At 45.9% G+C, this 19685-nt stretch overlaps 1 protein-coding gene across 4 annotated transcripts; it reads left to right on the forward strand.

Moving 5' to 3' along the window:
• Positions 1–2991: 2991 nt before the first annotated feature.
• LOC118211185 (protein SOGA1-like) lies at positions 2992–16195 on the forward strand. Of its 4 annotated transcripts, none has more exons than XM_035388134.1 (12): positions 2992–4068; positions 5292–5516; positions 5611–5769; positions 8811–8873; positions 9363–10331; positions 10416–10541; positions 11013–11210; positions 11441–11587; positions 11900–12067; positions 12985–13064; positions 13588–14785; positions 14987–16195. In XM_035388134.1, exons 1-12 carry the CDS (start codon positions 3268–3270, stop codon positions 15137–15139), a joined length of 4287 nt encoding a protein of 1428 aa, XP_035244025.1. In that variant the 5' UTR covers positions 2992–3267; the 3' UTR covers positions 15140–16195. The 4 variants fall into 4 exon arrangements, with proteins under 4 accessions (XP_035244025.1, XP_035244027.1, XP_035244028.1 ...); XM_035388136.1 differs by having other exon boundaries at positions 13612–14785; XM_035388137.1 differs by having other exon boundaries at positions 13654–14785.
• Positions 16196–19685: the final 3490 nt, after the last annotated feature.

Consider the following 19685-nt stretch of genomic DNA (forward strand, 5'->3'; position numbering starts at 1 on the left):
CAGCTTTAGTATGTGTTCACATATTGCTGAATCTGCACATCAAGATATTGTATGAGACAGTAGCCTACTTTTTAGCCATGCGCATTGAAGGACACATGCTCCGAGACATTACCTGGTGCATGATTCATGTGCTTGAACATACGGTGTCCTCATTAATTTATGGGACAAACACATATTCTTGATTTGGGTCTGTACTCCACAATTTTAGATGCATAAAAGTATAAAATGCAATACTTCAGCTTTTATTGAAGGTTTTCTTTTAAAGAGTTTTGGATTCACCATTTAGAAATCACAACACTTTTTATACATAGCGCCCCCCAACCCCCAATTCTGGGCACCATAATGTTTAGGACAAATGGCTTCACCGGTGTTTCTGATTAGTTAGGTGTGTTCAATTGCTTCCTCAGTGCAGGTAAAAGAGAGCTTTCAGCATCTAGTCTTAATTCTATGCTTTTGATTGCCGTTGGCAGTCTGTTACTGGTGTTTGTCAACAGAGTTGTGCCAATGAAAATCTAGGAGCCATTATGAGGTTCAGAAATAAGAAAAAAACAGTCAGAGACACAGGCCAAACCTTAATCTGATCAAAATCAACCATTTGGAACATTGTTGAGACGAAAGAGAGCATAGGTGTACAGAGCCAAATCAAGAAAAAATATTTAATCGTCCCAAATGTTATGGAGGACATAGGCTAATTGGAGACATATGGATGGACATTTCATATTAACTTATGGACCGTTATTCAGTCAGATCAGTTTTCAGGCACATAATGCTTTATTTTTCTTTATTATTTGGTGTGGCAAAGCCTCTCTTTTGTTACATTTTGTATTGCTTAATTGATCTACATCTGAAATAATAAAGTTCTGAATTCTGAAAGTGTTGACAGCTAGTCATTGTAGTTAAACTATTTGTGGAAAATGAAGAGTTTGAAGAAGTGCTAAATAGTCACTACCAAATCTGCATTGGGTTAAAATCAGTTTCAGTGTTAAAAGTTATAGAACTTTAACCCTTGTTTCCAATAACCTTAATTAAGACATTAATTGGAACAAAAACCAGTATACAGGGATACTGTAGGATCAGGGCTGGGAACCTCTGACCTACAGGATTCAGGTAATCCGTTTTCCAGTCATCCCTTGGAAATCCTACTAATCTGCTTGCATCTGCACACACACTTCAGATTTGGAGAGTTTCTTAGCAGTGCTGTCACAGAAAACAAACTGCTGTTCTACACAGTGAAAGCATGGATAGGAATGCTCATTGTTATAGCAACAACATTTTTTTGTTGTTTCTTAGCAGCCAAAAAGAGGGAGCAATTATAGTCTTTCAGGAAGATATGGTAGGGACATCCAACAGATTGTCACTACATTTTACATAGTGATTTTTAGCTTGGCTGCACAATGGAGTGGTCTAGTGCAATAATGTATGTACTGGTTGATTGACAAAGGCTTTCACTTGTCTTTCGCAAGATTAATATGGACGCATAATATTACACTTTTAAACACACCATAGTGCTCTCTGTGGAACATTTGTGATAGCCTACTCCGCCATGGTTGTCCCTAGGGACAATTTTTTAAATGGGGTTTAGACAAAAGATAATTTTGTATAAACAAGATATATATTCACTTCCCTGGGGAATATAAAAAAATGAATGTGCATTTCAGTTTCAGTTTCATTATTAAATCTAAGCCCTGTGTATATTTTAAGCAACCCTTTTCTATTCAATTTGGTAATAGTCGGTCGAAGCCCAGTTCAGATCAAATATGAATTAAATGAGGCTAGAAGGCAATGTTTTAACGGAAAACTAGTGCTGCTGGCATCTCCGAAATGCCAGTTTTTGAACGCCCGATGGATTTTTCTGAAAACTCGTCATATGAAGATTAAACACAGCTTTGAATGCAAGTAATGTTTAGAGTTATAGTAATGTGCTAGCTTTGGACAGAAATACAGTCTAAAATGCGCATCCCATGTTTTTAGCATGAGATAAATAGATACTCTTATCCATTGGAACAACTGTAATATCCAATTCTGAAGTCGAATATCCAAACTTCTGATTATGTGCACTGTCCCCATTTCCTCATTTTGCTTGACATTTCAAAAAATTGGATGCGCTACACTCCATGAAACTGTAATTTAATTGTCCTTTCAATGTGGCGCATTGATAGGACATTTTTTCTAAAGACCCTACAATATCACACTGGTTCTGTAGGATTCTCTTCCCATGCGCAAGATTTGGTTTTATTTCTGTCATTTATTGTCATTCATAGATCACCACAAGATGGCTCTGTCAGACTATGAACAACAGTGAGTGCGAGCGCCCAAGTCGCAGATCAATTAGCCCTGGGTTAATCAAGAGGTGAAACACTGTAGCAAATGGGCATTTCCATTTGTGGAGAGTGTGAAATGTTTTGGGGTAAAAAGCTATCATGCTGGAAATGTTTACAATACGAAATTATATGCAATGTGTTGTATGTGCATGTATAATAGGAACTATGCAATTTAATTTCAGAGGTGGAAAGTCTTGGGGTCAGAAAGTGAAAGTCGTGCCATATGTTTCTTCCACCCATGAACTCAGCCTCCATTTGATTTAACCAATTAGTTTTATCTCCTGGCTGAAGAAGTGTGCTTATTGCAAATCCAGGTGAATGGAATGAAAGATATGGGATAACTTTTGCTTTTTAGGACATCACACCCAACAATCAATGGGTCTATTTGAAAGCATTAGCCTACTACAGAGGTGGAAATTGTTCTGGCGCTCCTATCCATGGAACAAAATCGATTGTAAAATGAAATATTTCAGGATTAGTTTTATGAAGAGAAAAAAAGTGGTTATTGTGTTGAAGGCTTGCTTTCAGCAGCAGTAGATGGGGTGCTTAAACCAGACGGGAGTTTCCAGAGACACCGATTGGTTAGCAAAGATAAAGTACACCAGCTTGATTGGAGGAGGAGATAAAACCCTGGACACTGATCGTTTGACACTTTGCGCTGTCAGCTGTAGCCTGCATAAGGTACCAAGTGAGAAATGTCAACTCTACCACGAGCTGTTGCGTTTTCTTCCCGGTTGTCATCCAGGAGACGTGCACAGTGATACATTTGGAGCTAATTAGTTTAAACAAAGTTAGGAGATTATGTTTCTGGTCTTTTTGTGTGGGCTTGATTATGTCCTTGTAAATATACATGTAGGCTAATACTGTTCGTGCCCAGCGGAATGAACGGCGATGCCACTTCACCAGTTCGTTTAATTAAGATCCAAGGGCACGAGGTAGAAAAACAATGAACTACGAGAACGGGGACGGTGTCACCCAGCGACAGCCACCGCAGTCTCCGCACCAGCTTAGAGCTGAGCAACAGCAAGCAAGCGACCAGAGGCATGCACAACGATCCATAACGCCAGCAAAACCTAAAGACTCGTTAGCAGCGTCCCTGACGAAGATCAAGGCGAGCTCCAGCGCACCAAACTTAAGTAATAGACCCGGGGACCGCAGCCGGCTGCCCCCGCGCACCCAGTGGAACGGGAGAGACTTGAAACCAGAGAAGGGGAAACAGTCCGGGAAACCCTTAGCGCCTGTCGCTGGCTCCCATATGCACCGCCGTAAATTGTCTGGCCCGAGGAAGCTGTCCGATCGGAGCAATGGCTCTGACGAGCTTACCAAGGATTGCACTCCGGACAAACTTTCGCCCTCCGACAGCAGCTCCGATCCCTTCGATTGCACTTCGGAGGAAAAGAAGTTTCCCACCACAAGCAGTGACACGGAATCCCTCAGTCGAGGTGCGGGGGTAAATGAGGGGAGAAGCGAAGTGGCGCACGGGGACGGGGTACCTGGCAGGAATGGTAGAGCTGACCAGCAGGTGAAGATGTCTGTGGGCAACGACGCTACTGTCTCACTAGGACAGGAGACTGGGCAGGGGAGAGACTCCCCGAGTGATGAGCGATCCTTCACTTCCTCCGACAGCCGTCTGAACTTCAGGGCTTCCTTCACCTTATCCGACCTGCAAGAGGAGTTAATCCACGGGATGCAGGAAGAATTCGTCAGGGAAATCGAGGAGCTCAGATCAGAAAACGATTATTTAAAAGTAAGTGTTATGTTTTTTGGGAATACAACGTGCATGGGTAGCTATTGGCCCAGATAGGGTTGCTTAGCACCATGAGAATATCTTCCAAAACCCTCATCGATTTTACGAGGATTCATGTCTTCTACATGAAATTCATGTTGGTGTGATGGTCCCCAATTTAGGAACGGTGAAACTGCAAAGATATGCACTGATTGTATAATGGTTAAGGAACTGGGATTATAACAGTGGTTGGCAACAAGGAAGCTATTGTTTTAGTAGTCTATACCCAACTCTATGTTGGCTACGATAACTAAGTAAATATTGTCGATCACTCTGTGTGTTGTTATGTTGTGAGTGAGAAAGTATGCGTGACGTAGCCTAGCCTGCTGTTGGCTATATTCTGTCTCAATTCGATTGGGTTGTGAAACTAGTCGACTCCTGGGATTAGCCTACAGGTTGACGTATTGTCTTGTGTCATCCGGTATTGTTTCTGACAAGCGACAGAAGGGCCTTGTTAAATAAGTACTTGGCCGTGTTAAGCGACTCAGAAGTCACTTGCAGCCCGTTAATACAGTCACAGTACACAGTCACTGGACAGTCTAATGTATGTATTGTGTCAATAACGTATTCAGCATGACAGAGTTGCGCGTTTTCATTTAGGGTTTTTCACTTTGTAGGCCTAAGTGAATGTTCTGACCCCTATTCTGACACCTCTATTGGCCAAGCACCTGGCACCCGGGCAAGTGCTGTAGTGGACTGAGCGCGTGCCAGGCTCATGGCCAGTTTTACCAGCGGGTGTACTGCATAAAACCAAGTGCCACAGAATGGCCCGCTTTCTGGAGACAGGAACAACACCCTTCTGTCAAAACAAACATCATTGGGCTCAATACCATGGCAACTAATGGATTGAATACTCTTACCAAACTGGACACAATATTATTTATTAAAAAGAAACAATGGCTCCAAAACAGATGAGTAGTAGTTAAACTAAAGTGTTTGGGAAAGGATCAGAAACTGTGGTGGGTACATGTGTAAGAAATTGCTTTGGAAAGCAATTTAATTTAATGGTAGCATGACACAAATTATGTTAACTCTTATTTATTTGCTTTCATGATACTGTGTTTGAGTCGTGGAGAGGATAAGACGGTGATAGTGGTGATGGTGATGATGATGATGGTGATGATCATGATGATGAAGAAGAGGGCAACAAAGATCGACTCATTGTTTCCACGCTGTGGCCACAGGATGAGCTGGAGGAGCTGCAGGCGGAGATGCTGGAGATGCGGGACGAGTACCTGGAGGAGGACGTGTACCAGCTGCAGGTGCTGCGGCAGCAGCTGGACCAGGCCAATAAGAGCTGCCGCATCCTGCAGTACCGCCTGCGCAAGGCCGAGCGCCGCAGTCTGCAGGTCGCTCAGACTGGCCACATAGACGGAGAGCTCATCTGCACACTGGAACAGGACCTCAAGGTGTGTGAAAGGGGGAAAAATGTTATAAAAATGATTCAAAAGCACAAAGAAGAACAGCTATTAGTGAAGTCGATAATGATATCCCTCCCCCCAGGTGGCGAAAGACGTGTCCATTCGGCTGCACCGGGAGCTGGAGGCAGTGGAGAGGAAGCGGGCGGAGCTGGAGCAGGAGAACACTGACCTGAGAGAGAGGCTGCAGGAGCTGGAGGTGGCCAGGCAGGTGCTGCAGGCTGAGATGGAGAAGACCAGAGAGGTATACCTGGGCAGGCCCTCAGGGGGGTGTGGCTGAAGAGGGTGGAGCTGCAGTGGGACAGGCAGAGCTGGAGTAAACTGAAGATCTCTCAGTGGGGTAGATTTAAGCTAGACCTGACTTGGTTAGGCCTGGCTAGACCAGGTGTGGACAGGTTGGGTTGGGCTTAGCTAAGTCGAGCTAGGCTGGGTTTCAGGGGATGTATGGTCACCATGAATCCGTTTGGTTAAACAAGTGCGGTTTGGTTTGGCTGGGTCAGTGTGGACCACCTGGATTGAATTAGTGTGGATCAGTTGGGTTGGGTCAGTGTGGATTGGCATCAACATGTGGCTCAGAATGGCAGCTGATTGGCTGTGATTAGGGGCAAATCATATTCTGCTGTTAAAGATCTACATTCAACAGTCAGGTTCTACTATAAAATGGCCTCTCATGTCCTGCAGGTGCTAGGAACTGTGAAGTAATTTGCCTCAGAAGTAAAGATGGTTTGTGGAACATAAATAAGTGTCTTGTTATTATTATCTATTTTTAAACTTGACTTACAGAGTGGTTCGGGTGGATATTTTTGAATCCATGAGAATTTCAGGTATCCTTTGATACATGTCACCATGTTGCGGGCAGGGGTGTAGCACAAAATTCCGGGCCCTATACATTGGCAGTCTCTGTGGGCCCCCTTCCTCTCTTTATCCATGTCTCTCACGCATCATTCCTGGCTTTTCGAGGGCCCTCCCCCCATTCAGGCACTGGGTAGCCAGTCCCACTTTTCCCCCCACTATGATGCCCCTGGTTGTGGGTGAGGGTGTGGTTTTAGGCCAGGAGTGTGTGTGCTGCTGGCCAGGCTAGCAGCTGGCCACAGGGGACGGGATGGGGGAGGGGGGGCTGGGCTGGGTTGTGCTACACAGGCATGTAGGAGTATTCATTGCTCATTGCATTGCTGCTGTTCTCATGGCATTCTTATGTGAGACAGAAAAAGAGGTTTTAAATGTCTTTATTTAAACATTTATTGAGAAAGGGAGAATATGAACAATTCAAAGAATGACACCCCCCCCCCAAAAAAGCAAAAATTTATTTAAAAAACAGTTGTAAAAATGTATGTCAATACATTAATCCTGAATTTAAAGGCTTTCTGTTTACCTACTCAGGAGGAAAAAGGAAAATAAATAAATAGTTTAAATAAAACTTATTTTACTGTTTGTGTGCTGTTGCATTTTGTTAATATGCTTTGGAAAAATAATTGTGTTTATCATGTCAATAGAATTACATTATGATTGAATTGCAATTGACTTGAGAGAGAGAGACAGAAAAGGAGGAGAGATGTAGAGACCAAGATATAGAGATGAGAGAGGGAGGGAAAGAGGAGAGGAGAGAGAACAGGAGGGTGAGAGAGGGAGAGGGTGAGAGAGAGAGGGAGTAGGTAAGAGGGAAAGGAGGGGGGGCATGCTCACACAGAATGACAGATGGGAAGGGCTTTTCTGCTTGTGAGGAATTTCCCTCCCCCAACTTCCTTTTACATTCCTTGAACAGTAGAAACTAAATATAAAGCATCGATTGAGCTCTGTTCTTCCTTTCTCCCTCACTCTCTCTCCGTTTCTCACCCTGACTGTCAAATTCATATTCAAATTCAAGTGGCTTTATTGACAATAACAGCTGTACAGATATTGCCAAAATGTACAGAAGTACATATATTGATAAAAATTAATAATCTGTGAACTTGCTCTCACCCATTGCTTCTCCAGCTCACATTTACAAATGACATACTTCAAAAGATGTTATTATTTTCCTTTTTATAAATTTGGGAAAAAGTGCATCTCTTTATCTTAATGGCTTGATGAACACTTTAAATGTGAAGAAAGAAGTGATTACACCGGGTCTTCAAAACACACACAATGTCTCATTCCGGCCTGGCCACTTTTATCTGTGACCTGCTGCTGCCACAACATGACTTCCTCGCCCTGCTCATTCTGACTGTGTCCAGTTGCACAGTGGGTTTCTGCCACCCCAGGGTTAGGATTTGCACAGTTGCAAAAGCAGCATGTCTGCCCTTCAGTGGGTTGAGCTGAATTCCTTTGGTATGGACACACAGTAACAGTTGCTGCTTTCATGGAAGGGTTGTCAAGAGTAACAGGAGATCTGTGAGAGCAGTGACCTTTATATTTGATAACCTCAAAGGGAAGGGGGTTCGTAGAGGAAAAATTGGGGTGCATTTTCAGAAAGGCTCCAGTAGGCCTTCATGCAAAAGTACATTGAGATCATGAGTTAAAAGGTGCTATATGGATGCATTACATCATCCATTATCCATGAATACATCATAAATACATCACACTTTTTCAGAGGAACAGAATATTTCAGAATATTCCCCTACCTGAAAGATTTATGTGACAGGGTGTGGGAGTTTATCTGGAATTCTTCGATAGTGGATTGGAGGAGTCACAGTACATTTTGAGGTTCCCTAGTCAAGTCTTGCAGTTGAATCTCACAGCAGGGTATTGTCTGCATACTCAATGCCAGACAGCTCAGTTAAAGATAGAGGGAGCTGTCGTAAGGTGAAGCTACCAGCACAGCAGAGCTTTTCAGCTTTTACTGATACAAGTTTGTGAAGGATCTGGAATCTGCTTATTGATTTATGGTGGGTTTCATTTAGGATTTACATCTATGTATCCCTTTGTGTGTGTGTGTGTGTATATGTAGTATATGGTGATTGCTGTAAGGCTGCACTCATGGCTAGCCATGTCAAAACCCCCACACAAGCTGTGGTGAGACATGTCTGGCTCTATTTATAGCTTTTGACTGCTGCTCTCCATCTGATCAAACCTAGGCAGTGCACCCCAAACATTCCTGTGATATTCAGTGGAACAAGTGTGTCAATCTGTACCCCCTTTAATTACACTCAAACCCCACCTATCTCATCAAGTGCCGGCCCTGACAACTTCTCTACACTGTGGCCAATTCCAAATTCTAGCACTCTCAACACCTCTCTGGTACAGGAACAAGATGTGTAGCTTTGACTTTGTGCATCTTATGTACTGTCCTGTTGTTTTACATAACAGAATTCGCTGAAGAGGAAAGGATCCCGGTCCTCCTTTAAGACAGAGAAGAAGCTCTTGTCTCAGGTAACAATTATTTAATTTACATCAACACTAACACTTAAACATATAGGGCCGGTGTCATGGACACAAATTAATCTTAGTCCTGTTTCTCATTCCATGCACCTGACTCAGCATCATGGGCAGCTGTGCTTTCTGTGAGCTCCATAATTTATGGGATGACATATTTGTTTCTTAATTTTAGCACTGCACATTTGTAGATTTGTAATTAAAAAGTTCACGTGTGGTAAAAGTGCACATTCTCAGCTTTTATTTAAGGCTATCCTTATACAGTTTGGTTTTACCATGTAGAAATGACAGCACTTTTTATATACAGTCCCCCCACTCCACTCCCATCTGGAGAATGATATGAAGTCTTTAGAAAAAGGACTTCCGTGGAAATTATCAGAGTATGGCAGGAGATCTGGCAAGGGAACGGAAGGGACAGAGTAGCAGACCTGTGTGATGTCAGGGCACTGTGATGTCACAGGCACTGATGCTCTCTGTCCCCCACAGGAAGACAGTGCCGATCTGAGGTGCCAGCTTCACTTCGCCAAAGAGGAATCGACACTGATGTGCCGCAAGCTGGCCAAGTTGGTCCGTGAGAGTGAGGGGATGGCTGAAGAGCTGGCACGGTTCCGCTCCCTGTATGGCAGAGCGGAGGGGCTGGTGGAGGGGCGGGCTGCCCCAGGCCAGAGCCACGCCGACACACGTGAGGCAGACATCAGGGTTCACCTGCAGCTGGTGGAGGAGGAGGCCAACCTGCTGAGCCGACGCATCGTAGAGCTCGAGGTGGAAAACCGTGGCCTGCGTGCAGAAATGGATGAGATGAAGCACCCGGAACTGCTGGAAGGGGCGGGGCAGCAGGGCGGAGCCAGCAGCAGAGCCAGAGCTGGGGAGGTGGAGCGACAGAGCACAGCACTGGTAGGGGAGGTGGACCATGGCAGGGTGGGGCCTGACCCCAGTGCACAACCTGAGATCCTGTGTAGCGGGGCTGCTGACAGGGTGATCCAGTACGGAAACCACGTCCTACTGTGCCACCTGGACTCCAGGGTGGAGCCACACCCCGGGGCTCTGAAGGGGCGCGGTGATGAGGGCCATGCCCACCGGACCCATGGGGGCCTCAGCCTGGGGATGGGGAACTTTCCAGCCCTCCTCAAAATCCGAGACCAGGCCTGCCTCCTGCACTCTGCCATCTGCCTCCTCATAGCCTCTGACTCCTCCCACCTCCACTCCCCCATCTGTCAAATGGCCACTCCTGCACCTCTGTCCCCCCACAGCCTCACAGAGCAGGGGATTCTGGGTAAAAGCCACACCAAAGTGGACACTCTGGCCCATGGGCTAGAGAACCTGCAGGTCCAGCTGCTGGCCTTCATGGAGAGGGTAGAGGTGCTGAAGGGGGTCAGGAGGGTGGAAGTGCAGGTTGGGGATGCCCTGCCTGCACATGTGGATGCCCAGGATGCTGAAAACCCTGTAGGACTGAAGGTAACCGAACTGCAAATGCACTCATGTTACTGCGCATAGCACAGTCAATGAAAATACTGAACCGTATTCTCATGGACTCCACAGGGACGCCACAGTCAGGACCAATCAGAAAAGCAGGTCAAAGGTCAGGCAGAGAAGGGGCATGGACATATCCGTGATCAGGCTGTGGCCAAGTGCACGCAGACAACGGAGCAACCAGACACAGTGGAGGTAACGTCACGGCTGGTCATGCGTCTACCAATAAAATCTGCTAATTCTTTCTTTTAACCATTAGACCAATAATGATTGAAGACATGGGGCCATATTCATAAAGCAAGTCCAATAACATGTCTTAAATTAATGACCAGCTAGTTACCCAGAATCCAAATGCAGATGTTACAAATTGTTTACAGTTTTACAATCTGTGTGGCTGCCGGCTGGCTCATTCAGTTAAGGCACTAGTGGTGCATCGACATGCACCAAGGTCTTGGATTGAATGCAGACTAGGGACAACTGAACGCAGCTGCGATTGGAAATAGCAAAATGGACATTGAAAATTAGGACGAGAACTGAACATATACAGCCCCACTCTGGGCACCAATATAAAAAAATAATAATGTGTGTGCATGTGTGTTGGTACCTGAGAGTGTGCTAGTGTGTGTGCTGGTGTAAATAAAGTTTTGCGTTTTGCCCCCAATCCAGGATCACAAGGGGTACTGGGTGGACCTGCCGAGGTGGGACGTCCTGCTGCCGGACTGTGGCCTGCAGACCCTACAACAACACAAGCTGTGCAGTCAGGACGGCCTGCTGCTCCTCTCACTGCAGCTACGTTGCTTCCTCAAGCACTGGCGCCATGGCAACAGGCTGGAGCTGGAGCAGAGGGGGCGGGACTTCCTGGAGGTCAGTCATTCACTCAATCAAGCAAACCCCTGAGCTCTTAAAGGGCAGTGATCTCACCCATGGGGATTCAAGAAGCATCATTTAAGCAGGGGAAAGGACCCACTGAGTGAGTGGCAGTTTCACTCAGGGCAAAGTGAACACATGAATGGAATAAATGAATGAATGAGTGAAGGAATGAAACGAGGTAAATTGAAGGACTGAATAAATGAATAAAGTGTGCTGTGTTTCAGATGAGCAGAGTGAAGAGCCTGTGTCTGTTGAGGGAGGAAGAGGGGCCAGCTGTTCCCCAGAGCGACAGTAGCTCCCCCTTGCCTGTCCAGGATCCCCTCCCCCTGGATAATCACAAACATACCATACCCCCGGATAACCACATGGAGGTACAAACCTACACACCCTGCACTCCACAGGGGTATAAAACCAGTGATTCAGTAACATTCAAAGCATGTTCTAATGAATATAATCAATATAGGACTAATGAGTGCATACATTTTTGCGAGTCATTTGGATGAGAGTGTCTGCCTTTCTGCTATATAAACATGAATTTAAGAACACTAGCTTTTGCTAGTTATTAGCATTAATGTACAATTGTATTAATATGCATTGTATTAATGTACAATTTTTCCCCACATAAGAAGGTTTAACTACAGACCAACATTGTGACAAACATGTATTTCTGTGCTGGGGTGCAGTTGGGGGGTGTGAGCTGTACCCTCCTGGAGCTGAAGGGGGTTCTGCAGGAGCTGACTGCAGAGATGCTGGTGGGACGGCGTGTGTCCGCAGACCTGGCCCATACGTTTGCCTGTGCCAGATCTGCCTGGGAGGCTGAGAGGACTGAGCTCCTGAGTCAGATCAACCAGGTGAGTCTTACCTTACACACAGGTGAGCCCCATTTTATACAAAGGTGAATTCTATCGGCGACAAATTAGTGCCATGATGGACATAGATGGTAAGTTACTTTCGGGTGAAATTAGCTAGCTAATGCTGTTAAGGCTGTGATGGACAGGAGCAGAGTGTGGTTGCCTAGTAAAAGCAAAAAAAAAGAAGTGCCTTTTTTAGGCTTCATAAGATCAAGACAAGCGTGCGTCTCGCGTTTTCAAGCCGATGAAGCGGCAGGGGGGAGAGGGGAGCCGAGAGCTCAGGGTGGGGCGGTGGGGGAGGCCGCCTCGAGTGCCGCGTTGTCCTCCCACGGCGTTGATATTTCCAGACGTGGGCTGTGGGTGTGGGGGGGGGTGAAGAAGGCTGCGCCCAGTCGCAGCTGTTGCGTTGTCCGGTGAATGAGGGACATCTTATGCGGTATAGATGTGGCCAGGGCATCGGAACTCACTTGGTCACACCCCCCATAACACCCCCAGGGCTACGGAAGCGGGAAACCCCACCGGCCACCTCAAGCCAGGCTTTCCTTTTCATGAGCTCCTCCTCTGGGAGCAGCTCATGAAGGCTGGGAGGCTGAACATTGTATTGCATATGTTTAGGAATTTAGTAGAGATGCTTTTAAAGAGCAGTTTACGCGGCGGACATATTTACGTACAATCCATTTCCACACCTGGATAGTTATCAGAAGAAATTGAGGTTAGGTACCTTGCTCAATGGTAGAAAAGCAGTTCTGTGAATCAAACCCACTACCTTTGAGTTGCAGATCCAGTTCTCTATGCACACACCGCCTTCCAGAGAGAGAGAAGTAATCTGTGCAGCTACAGAGATATAAATCTTAAGCTCTAATAAACTGAGCTCTGCAATTCCTCCAGTGCATTTACCCAGTTTCTCCCTTTATCAGTCTTATCAGTCTCTGCATGGTGAGAAATCAGAACAGGACACTTACACAGGAACAGAAGCAAATGGAACTGACCTACACAGGTAATATTAACCCCCCATATACACGCACACATGCAGTCATACATACCTCAAACACTCGCCTGCATATCCACCCATTACATTACAGGCATTTAGCAGACGCTCTTATACAGAGTGACTTACACAACTTTTTTTACATAGCATTTACATTGCATTCATTTATACAGCTGGATATGTATGTACAATGTTGTCCTGCACGGGAATCAAACCTGTGACCTTTAGGTTTTTTTTCCCCTCGTGTGATAGTTTGGAACAATGTGCAAAAAACCACATCTCCTTTTTTTACATCCCTATTCATGCAGCAGGTTAATCTTGTTATAACTCTTAATTGGCAGTTCTGTTGGGTCTCATTCAAAAATCAATATAAACAGTCAATCCAAAGAATCTGATCTAAGGGAAATAGGAATTGAGCACTAACGTCTGTAGGCTGAACATAGCTTAGAGACACGTACTCACCATGCAAACACTAAGACACTCAGGCTCAGCTCCACTGTATTAATGTCTTAATCCTCTTGACTCTGTTCAGGATTAAACACCTCTCCTCCTCCAGTGCAGAGATGCTTTGTCCCTTGCACACCTCCTCCATCCACAGGGGTGAGACTGCAGGAGCCAAGGGCCAATCAGGGCCCCGGAGGAGCTGCCAGTACCAGGAGAGGGCTGATCCATACAGGACCTGGGACGGTCCCCTCAGAAGCAGCAGCTTCCTGGATCTGAGCAGCGCGGAGGTGAGAAGGAGCCACACAGCGCCAGAGCGGACCGGCCTAAGGCTCTACTTCAGCCCCCCCGCCATGCGCCGCGCCCACCGGAGGGGGCAGGGGCCCCGGCCGCCCCTCGTCTCCAGCAGCAGCGGCAGCTGGCTCCCCCTGGAGGCCAACCTGAGCGATGACATGAAGGAGAGGACGCACTGCGCGCGACGGGCGCTGCAGAGGAGGCGGGCTGACGCCGCCTGCCAGACGGTGGGCGTGGCCGGCGCTGTGGCCGTGGCCAGTGTGGCTCTTCAGACTGAGGGCCCTGCCTCCGGCCGCCCCCCTCGCCGCCACCTCTCCAGCCTGGAGAGGGTTCCTGGTCATCCCCGCTGCCGCTCCCCAAAACCGCAACGCAGGGTCTCCACACCCTCTTGCCTGCCCCTCTCCACCTCCCCAGCCTCCTCATCCACCCTGTCCTCATCCTGTGCCTCCTTGTCCGCTTCTTCCTCGATCTCCTCCTTCACCTCCTCCACCTCCTCGGCTGCCCCCAGGCCAGAGGCGCCCACTAGTGCCCCCCTGTGGAGGGCAACGCGGGGACAGAACGGGTCAGCTTGGGCACGGTCCAGCATGCCCCGTGCCGGATCGTTGCCGGCCAGCCGCGGCGCTGGTGTGGTAGAGAGGGGTGGGGCTGTGAACCAGTCCGGGGAGGGGCCAGGAGCAGGCAGGGGTGTAGGGGGCAAGCCTGATGCGGGGAGAGGGACCGGGGCAGTGCACAAGTATGGCATCGTGCAGGAGTTTCTCAGAAGCGTGTGTGGGCGGGGCCAGGTGCCTGCAGCGAGTGGGCAGGGGAGGGGTGGTTCCAATGGGCGGGGGAAAACGGAGAGGGCCGCCCCCCGAGTGGCCGTGTCGGCAGGAAGTGACAGCGCCACGTGCATCGTCAATAAGCGGTTCATGAGGCACAGCCTGAGGGAGGAGCCAGGCCGGGGGGGCAGGGCTCTCAGTGCCAGAGAGAAGAGCAGGAGCAACAATGCTCTGGAGGTGAGACTTCCCCTCTCAAACCCTGCCCCCACCCTAGAAACCTCCTCCAAACCCTACCCTCATCCCTTACACGTTACACATTAACAAAAACACCTGGTGTTTAATTAGCAGTGCGACAATGAAGGAACAAGCGTTTTTATATGCAACAGCTTTTTCTTCTGAAGTTATGTCACCCTCCTCCTCCTCCTCCTCCGCTTCCAGGACACTGCATGCGACTGCACCCCTCACTCCTTGACCTTCTGCTTTGCCCGCCCATCACGTGCTGGTATCCCCCATGCCTCTGGCCAGTGTCGGCTGCACTCAGGGGAATGCTGCCAGTCTTCTCAGGGGAAAGGACAGCCAGCCGATGAGTGATGTGACACCTGGCCAATCACAGGAGTTCTCAGTGACACAAGCCTAAGCTTCACTGTTTAGAGACTGTCATCTTCAGGACCCTGTCATTCAATCCCAGACTCGTGCTGTTCTGGAACTCCGATGATAAACCCATCTGTGGAGAGTTTTTGAATGCTGAGTGTTAGAACCCATCTGTTCTGGAATGCTGAGCTTTAGAACCCATTTGAGGAATTCAGGAATGTTGACGTGTAGAGCCTAATTGCAGAGAGTTCTGGAATGTTGACTAATGAAAGCCATGTGTGAAGTTCTGGAATAACAGTCTAAAATCTGCAGTCAGTGTTCTGGAACATTTATCTGTAGAATCCATCTACCCATCTATAAGAGTTCTTATTAATTACATGCACTGCTTAAATAAGGCCAGTATCTTCTAGAATTTACTTTAATTAGAAACACTTATAAGGGGCGGAATGCAGATCACAGCTACATTGAAAATGGCAAATACTGAGAACAGTGAATAATATTATATACAAGAATGTTATTTCATTTATGTGATTGAGTATTTTTTTAGGTAGTATATTGCTCGTCCTTGCTGGGACATAATATTTATGTAAATACAAACATGATCAGAGTACTGTAATATAATTTTTATATATAATTAAATAAATAATAAAGTTAAAATAATAATTACTTTTACTTTTAAGTTGTAATTCAAATATTGCTCACAATAAATCCTGAATAATTTTTTTTTTTAATTCACAGCTTCGAGTGATTTGTGAAAGTTCACAGTACTGGGACATTTGAGGTGCATTTAAGATTAATAAAAATAAATAAATTGAATTCACAGCAGTAAACTAATAGTAGGGGAGGAATTCCTCTGATCCAGAACTTTAAAGGAAGGTCACTGTGGGGTTGTGGGCTCCTGGGAGAGCAGGGGGTAGTGGGATTGTTGTAGGTTATGTTTCCTGGGGAATACGTGATTCCTCAACAGCTGAGGATATTTCACACACCCTCACCCCTCCCCCATCAGAGATCCAGTTTCTCACAACCCTTCAATCATTGTCCACTGACCTGGATTCCTTACAAACAAATGCAAGCATTTGAATATTTTTTTCCTTGCACAAACATGGCTTGCCAGATTGTATATTGGTGATTGGTGAATAAATATTAACTCCTAATTAACATCTTGATTTCAATATTTCTATGACAGTGTGTGATTGGTCACAGAGGTCATTTGGACCCAAAACCCCTCCCTCCACCCTTTCAGTCTCCGGGCTGGGTAGAATGTCTGGCTGTTGATATATACAGTTACTGGGTGAGCTCCACCCCAGTAAATACAAACCCCTACAGGGGAGAGGAGAATGCTCCAGCAGGATGGCTCCATTTAACACTCTAAACAAGTGTGCGCTGGAATGCGTAGCCATGCAAACAAATATAATCAGCAGATTCACTCTGCCCCATTAAATAAGGAATCACAACAATTAGCCTTTCATCTCAGGCAGTGCTTAAAAATAGCGTTCTGAGTCAGACCGGTGTGGCGCATGACGTCAAAGCAAATATTGTTATAAACATATATTATCTGCCAACACCACTACACATATGGCTGTGCACTGAAAGTCCAGGGCCTGAGAACAGAACTGTAAAAGGAGGATCAAGCATAAGCGCAGAAACATCGCCACATCAAACAGACGAGCCTTTCATTTATCACAAATAATGTGGGGTATGTTTGGCGCTTCATGCATCAGCTACATTTGTCCAAAATTACTTAAATTATAATTATATCTGCACAAACATTTTAAGAAGTGATCTGGTAATCACTGTGACTTACTATATAGTAGGTTACAGGGTTGCAAGCAGTATAGAAGTATGATCTACTCATACAAAGAGCTGCTCTCTGAATTCTGAGAACAATATAATATAGGATTTAATTTGGCGGGGCAGTGCTGCAGCCTTACATGATTACTGTATATGGTAAACAGTATACCTCACAGTAATGGTAAAATATTACCAAAATGTAACCAGTTTGCCATAGCAGAAGGGACGGTGTGTGTGTGCCGTGAAAGTCGTGAAGTGTAACCGTCCTCACTTTTACTGGCCGAGAGCACTTGCAGGTAAAATGTGTCTGCACTTCAGTTGGTATTTTGCAATCTTTACAAGCCATGACTTCACAGTCTATAAATCTGGTCTTATAAGGAAAAGGTTTACAGGTTTGATTCCCAAACAAGACACTGCTGCTGTGCTGTTGTAACCTGAGTTGTTTCAGTATAAATGTATACTATGTTACAAAAAGAAACAGTCACTCTAAAAAAATGGAGAGAAAAAAACAAGGGACTTAGTCAGGCGGAGGATTAAACGCTCTGTCATCTCCTGAGGAGAAAGAGTGCTGCAGTATCAGAGGAGAGAGAGAGGGATTAATCTCTCACCGAAGTCCAGAGTACTGCTGCGAATGCTGTGGCGGCCATATGGACAGTGGGATTACAGACATGGCTGAAATCAAACTCTTCAGGTCTCCCAGCCTGAACTCCATCTCTGCCATGCAGTGCCACCTCTAGCATTAATAAATGTCTATACAACAAAACAAATCAACATTTCTGTCAAGATTGGTTTTCACCCAAGATATAATATAATATAAATACCATTTTGGTCTTCTTTGTATCACTTTAATGTCGAATAGAGTAGGTGACAAGTTGTCAATCAAGTCTGCAGTTCTAGCCCTTTCTGTCTCTTTGAGACTACATTTTCCCCGCTAGGGAATAACTGCATTTCAATCCGGAATCTTTCCACGTGTTTGCACAGCAAGTCATTCAGGATAAAAGCATCTGCTAACTGCCAGAAAAGTGTTAATCAAGCCTAGCTTTGTTTGGCTCCAGCAGACTAGACACAAGAAGGGTACAAGGCAGTGTGACTGGCTGCTGTCACACAAATTTGAAATTTGACCAACCACTCATTTATCTGTTCACCGTTACCTCTCTCCCTGACCCAGGGAAAGGGGTGGAGCCTGGTCATTTCAGTCTTTAGACTGACCAGGGATTCTTTAGAGGCCGTTGTCATGTAGGCAAATGAAATTCTGAATCTGAAACCTTCAGACAAAACAGATTCTGAAGCGCTGACCTAAATGTCATCCTGTCACCTGCAGCAAGAATTAGAGACTGAGCCTTAAAGAACTTAATGAGATTTACCTTCCCCCTAAACACCAAAATACACCCACACATAGTTATACCCACACACACTCTGTCACACATACAATATCTCTCACACATCCTCCCCAACACACATGTACAATACCTCTCTCACACAAACATAGTATCTCTCTCTCCCTCCCTCCCTCTCACACATGTACACACACAGTCCCCTCCCCACACACACACAATCTTCGTCTCTCACAAAAGCTTTGACAGGGTCACAGTGAGCAGCTGGTCCACACCCAAAGGATTTACAGGGGCACACCCCCCCCCCCCCATCCCCCCCACAGCTGCCCCGCCAACTCCCCGAACACACCCAAGTCTACAGAGCTGAAATGCATTCCACTCACTTTCCTAAATAATGTCCAGGGGGTTGTGTGACATGCACCAAAATCCAGCACCAACCAAAAACCCAATTCTGAATCCACTTCTGCTCTAATTTCAGTCTTTTGGAATTTAAGAATGTATTTTTTTTATGGTTTTGAGTGGTCTTTCATTGTTAAAGTGGTAAAACTAACAACTAACACTTTTTCTTTTTAATTCCTTGATTTGCAAAGAAATATTGTGATAAATTTACTGCACAGAAAAAAAGCTGTGTAATAAAGATTTAATGAAAATTATACACATCTGAGCTTTTAATGTGCCAAGTAGATATTTATCATTAACTCTCACTGGCACAGCACTGCCACCCTGTATAAATTATAGGTATTACAACAAGCTACAATGAACGGGCTAGTCTCTCACACACGTGTGCTTAAAGGTTAAGACCGGGCTACTCAACTCCAGGTCATGCAGGGCTCATTGTCTGCAGGTATTTGCACCCGCTATGCACTTGGGGTAACACCACTTGGGGTGTGTCCCAATACTCGAAAAATGTGTCCTCCTCCTCCACTACCACCTCATGTCCTTCGTGCCTCAGAAACCAATCTTTGTGTCCTCCCTCCCTCCAGTGCCCTAATATTAGAGGAGACGAGTGAAGCAGCTTCAAATTCGACTCCTAGCCCCCTGGCTGAATTATCAAACATGTCTCAAAACCTTACTGTATCATGTTTCCACAAGCTTGCCCATCTCTCTTAGCCCAGCTTTGTTTTCTAAATAGTTTACAGTATCACACTTAGCATAATTTTGCATTTTATTGTACAATGAAAAGCTTGATGTCAGCTGCATTGAAAAGCCTTTTTTTTTTAGATTTTAGCAGATGTAAAAGAGAGAGACTTGCATTCTGTGGAACAGCGCACCCTGCTGGGGATGCCAACTACACAGCACAGAAATCAGCATGCCCAGGCTCACTCAACCCATGCATGGCAATCATGGGTACTGACAAACTGGTCAAGTGCAGCCCTGCTCTTTCAGCTAAAAATGTAAGGAATACTTTTCACTGATGTGAA

The sequence above is a fragment of the Anguilla anguilla genome, chromosome 13, assembly GCF_013347855.1.
Source record: "Anguilla anguilla isolate fAngAng1 chromosome 13, fAngAng1.pri, whole genome shotgun sequence".
NCBI lineage: Eukaryota > Metazoa > Chordata > Actinopteri > Anguilliformes > Anguillidae > Anguilla > Anguilla anguilla.